General features: G+C 23.4%; 1 protein-coding gene across 2 annotated transcripts in view; it reads right to left on the bottom strand.

The window, feature by feature from the left end:
• Positions 1–1329: 1329 nt before the first annotated feature.
• Positions 1330–4850, bottom strand: part of LOC117180287 (kinesin-like protein KIF20A) — a 27028-nt gene continuing 23507 nt past the window's right edge. The window contains exon 7 of one of the 2 annotated variants that reach the window (XM_033372699.1): positions 1330–1773. In XM_033372699.1, coding sequence (XP_033228590.1) covers positions 1624–1773 — 150 coding nt within the window. In that variant the 3' untranslated portion in view covers positions 1330–1623. The remainder of the gene's footprint in view (positions 1774–4850) is intronic. The other variant, XM_033372700.1, reaches the window with a different exon arrangement.

The raw sequence follows: 4850 nt of genomic DNA, 5'->3' as shown, positions 1-4850 counted from the left end.
TTTTTAATTTGTCTTTCTTGATAAAAATTCAATTTGATTATTTGAAAAATCGTCTGTTTTGTCGAGAACCTTTTTTTGTAGAAAATTCACCTTTGGATTATTTTTTTTCTTAAAGATTCCTTACTTACTTTGAAATTAGTTTATTTGCCTAAAAATTGTAATATCTTGTTGAAAATTATTATTTTTTGTCAAGATTTTTTTACCAAAATGTATGTATTCCATTCTTGTTAAAAAATTGTTTTTCTTTTGTTGAAAATTTAATATCTTTTTGAAAATACATTTTTTTAATTCAAATATTGGGTTAAAGATTCATTTGAGTTAAAGATATGTTAAGCTGAAATTTTGTTGTTTATAAAAATATTTGTGCCTAAATATTTTGTTCAAAAAAAGTTGTCTTTTGATTGCCAAAAATTAATTTTGTTAACTAAAGATTGAATTACACAATGTTTAGTTTAAAATTTATCTTCTTACGTTGAAAATTCAGTAATTAAATCGAAAATTTCTTTTTTTTTGCTTAAACTCAGTGTTTGGTGATTAAAGATTAGTTCTTTTATTGGAAATTAATTTTTTTTCCTAATATTTAACTTCACTTTTTATAATTTTTTGTGTTGGTTGAGAATTCTTATGTTGGGATCAGAATTGAACTATTTCTTTGAAAATGCAGATTTTTTTTTGGTTCAAATATTATTTCTCTAATATTCTACTTTTCGTGAAAAATTTATCTTTTTTAGTTTTAAATTAATCTACTTTGTTGAAAAAAATTTTTCTACATTATGCTCTGTAAGAGTTAGTTTTTAGTTGCTTTCCTGTATTGAAAATTAGTTCTTTTTTTAAATTAAAAATTAACTTTACCACTTTGTGTCGACATTTTTTTATAGACAATTCAATATTCTTGGTTGCAAATTAAACTAAAAACATAAAAAATAATTTTATTAGTTGAAAAGAATATTTCCCTACATTAAAATCAAACTATTCTATTTTCTTTAAAAAATTTATTTGTTTTTTAGTTAAAAATTTATTATTTTTTCCTTCGTGAAAATATATTTTTTTACTAAAAAATTTAGCCGTTTCATTTTTGTTAAAACTCAATTTTTTTCATAAATTCGCCTCTTTGACTTGAAAACTCAAAATTTTGGACACATTTTTTTATTGATTGACAACTCTTGCTTGGTTGAAAATGCAACTCATTTATTAAGAATTTGCATTTCTCCAACAAAAATGTTTGCGAAATTTTCCGAGAAATAGTTGGAAAAAAACATTATACCAATATTTTTATTTAAACTTGTTGATAACACAATAAATGTTTAAATCTTTAATATATATTTTTTGAGTCCTTTCACAATATCAGAAGAAAAAATAAATAATATAATGAAGTTGACCAATATTAGAAATATTAACATCATTAACAAAACTCGTCGAGTAAATAAGAAAGTACAAAATTCAAAAAATGAATATTTAAATACAAATTAAATTCCTCAAAATATTTGAGGCAAAATCGATGATCCCTTTGTAAATAATCGAATATCAAATTAGAATTAGATTCAAAAATAATTATTTTGATTAAATTTAATTATCTATTCTTGATTTGTTCATTCAAGCGTGACGATGTTTCACCTTCGATCGTCAATGTCGCCATCCCTCTAGATTTCTTGAAGCCACTGAACCCTCGGTATCAGAAATCCTACTGAAAGTAGTTCCTGACTTTGAATCGACATTTCGATAAAATTCTTGAACTTTTGACGTGACTATTTCCAGCATCGGCTCGCTTTCTGTCTGGAACATTCAGAAATATTAACGAAGAGTGACTGATTCGGTTTTATCAATTCTGCCTCTGATAAATATTAAAATCTTAATTTCACCTGATGTGAGCTGTCAATATTAGACTCAATTATATCAAATTAGTTTTAAGTAATTTTAAAAATAAATTATTTAATTACTTTTTTCTTTGTTATAGATTTTACAGAAAAAACGTATATGATTCGAAAACGTTCATTGTTTTGGTTTAGGATTCATTATTTTAGTTAAAAATTCATTTCATTGCTTACAAATTTTAATATTTTGTTGAAAATTCAGGTTTTTCTTTTAAAATTTAAATATGCTGTATTTTCTTGAAACTTCGTCTTTTCCAGTAGAATATCAATTTTCCTGGCACCTAAATCACCTTTTCAGTCGAAAATTTATTTCTTTAGTTAAAAATTCAAAATTTCGTCAAAAAATTATGTCATTTTTTAAAATCCAGCTTTTTATTATAAAATTCTTCTTTTTGTTTAAAAATTATTTTTTTTTTATGGAAATTTATTTTTTTTTGGCTGAAAATTCAACTATTATCTTTTTTGTTCAAAATCTATCTTTTTTGGCAGAAAGGTAATCTTCTTGGTTGGAAATTCACCTGTCTGGTTGAAAATTGATCTATTTTGTTCAAAATCTATCTATTTTATCTTAAAAATTTCTTTTTTGGTCGTAAAGTATGAGGAAAAATGCATTCTTTCAGTTAAAGATTAATTATTTTAGTTAAAAATAAATTTCTTTGCTTCAAAATTTCACTATTTTATTTTTAACAAATTTTTTATGTGTTAAAAATAATTTTTTTACTAAAAATGTAACTATTCCATGTTTGGTTTAACATTTACCTTTTTTATTCAAGAATTCAGTAAATTGGTAGAAAATTTCTGTATTTTGTGGAAACTGAGTCTTTTGTGTAACAATATTGATCTTCTTGATGACTAATTTACCTTTCTAGTTGAAATTTCTTTCAGAAAATTCTAAATTTCGTAAAAAATACATGCATTTTGTTAAAAATTAATCTTTTTGGTCAAAAAGCCATATTCCGGTTCAAAACTCATATGTTTTATTGCTAATAAGTTGTTTAAAAAAATAATAAAAATTATAGTTTTTAACTAAAAATTTAACCATTCCTTTTTTTGTTGAAAACTTATATTTTTGGCAGAAATTTAATCATCTCGGTTGAAAATATATCTGACTGGTTGAAAGTTTAACATTTTGATTGAAACTTCATCTATTTCACTCAAAAGTTTGATTTTTTTGTTAGTAGAAAATTGAACTATTATGTTGAAAATTCATTTTTTCGGTTAAGGATTCATTATTTTGTTTAAAAATTTAACTATTTTGTTAAAAAAAATTTTCTGTGTGTGAAAACTCATTTTTGTTTACCGCAAATCTAACTATTTCCTTTTTTGATGAAAATTTATCTTTGTTGGTAGAAATGTAATCTCGTTATTTGAAAACTCTTCTGTCTGGTTAAGAACTTAACTATTATGTTAAAAATTCATTTATTTTGTTCAAAATTTTTCTCTTTTGTTTAAAAATTAAGGTTAAACATTCATTTTTTTGGTTGAAGATTAATTATTTTCGTTAAAAATTAATGTTAAGACCTAAAAATTTTACTGTTTTATTGAAAATTCGTTTTTTACGTTTTCAAAATAAATTTGTTTACAGAAAATTTAACTATTTGATGTTTGTTTTAACATTTATCTTCTTTACTCTAGAATTGAGCAATTTGGTAGGAAATTTTTGTACTTTGTTGAAACTTTGTTTTTCGTGGTACAATATCAATTTTCTTTGTGCCAGATTCACCTTTTTATTAAAAAATTAATTTCTTCAGTTAAAAATTCAAGATTTCGTTAAAAAATAATATTAAAAAAAAATCTTTTTGGTTGAAAATTCATCTTTTTGTTTGAAAATTATATTTTTTTAAATTAAAATTAATCTTTTTGGCGGAAAATTTAACTATTTCTTTTTTTGTTGAGAATTCCTCTTTTTGGCAGAAAATTACTCTCCATGCTTGAAAATTCTTTTGCCTGGTTGAAAATTTAACTATTTTTTTATGAATTCATCTATATTATTCAAAAATTAAATATTTTTGAAAACTGATGTTAAAAATTCATTGATTTGATCGGAGGTTGATTATTTAACTTGAAAATTAATTTCTTTGCTAAAACATTTCACTATTTTAGTCAAAATTCCTTTTTTTATGTTTTAAAAATTAATCTTCTTTTCTCGAAGATTTAGCTATTTGGTTGAGAATTTCTTTATTTTCTTAATACATTGATTTTTCTGTTACAATAATAATCTTATTTGGGACTAATTCACCATTTCAATAGAAATTTAATTTCTTTGGTATATAATTATAAATTTCTTTGAAAATTCATTTATTAAATTTAAAATTAATCTTTTTTGCCACAAATGTATGGCTTTGATTAAAAATTAGTTGTTTCTTTAATTAAAATTATTTTTTACCGAAAATTTACGACGCTGAAGTTTGCCACAGATATGGATTTCAAACTTGTGTAATTAATATAAAAAAAACTAAGAGTCACATCGAAAAAGTAAAAACACCTCTTAATTCGTCTTGGAAAAATCTCGATGCGCATTTTCTGTTTTTTTTTTGTTTAAACAATTTTTTAAACAATTACGCTATTTGTTATTTTTCTGCAATTGTTATAAACAAAGTATGCATCGGATCGAGAAACAAAGTGCACCAATGCATTCCTCTCGAAAAAATCTAGATGTGCATTTTTTTGTTTTTTCGTAACCCCATTTTTTAAACAATTAGAGCATTTGTTGTTCAGCGCTGTGTTGCTCCGTGCCTGTAGATATGGATCTCAAAGTTGTGTAATTAATATAAAAAAAACTAAGAGTCACATCGAAAAAGTAAAAACACCTCTCAATTCGTTTGGGAAGAATCTCGATGTGAATTTTTTGTATTTTTGTTTAAACAATTTCTTAAGCAATTACGCTATTTGTTATTTTTCTGCAATTGTTATAAACAAAGTATGCATCGGATCGAGAAACAAAGTGCACCAATGCATTCCTCTCGAAAAAATCTAGAT

The sequence above is a fragment of the Belonocnema kinseyi genome, chromosome 9 (assembly GCF_010883055.1).
Source record: "Belonocnema kinseyi isolate 2016_QV_RU_SX_M_011 chromosome 9, B_treatae_v1, whole genome shotgun sequence".
Lineage (NCBI taxonomy): Eukaryota > Metazoa > Arthropoda > Insecta > Hymenoptera > Cynipidae > Belonocnema > Belonocnema kinseyi.
The sequence above is the reverse complement of the archived record's forward strand: the minus strand, read 5'-3'. Positions and strand labels throughout refer to the sequence as shown.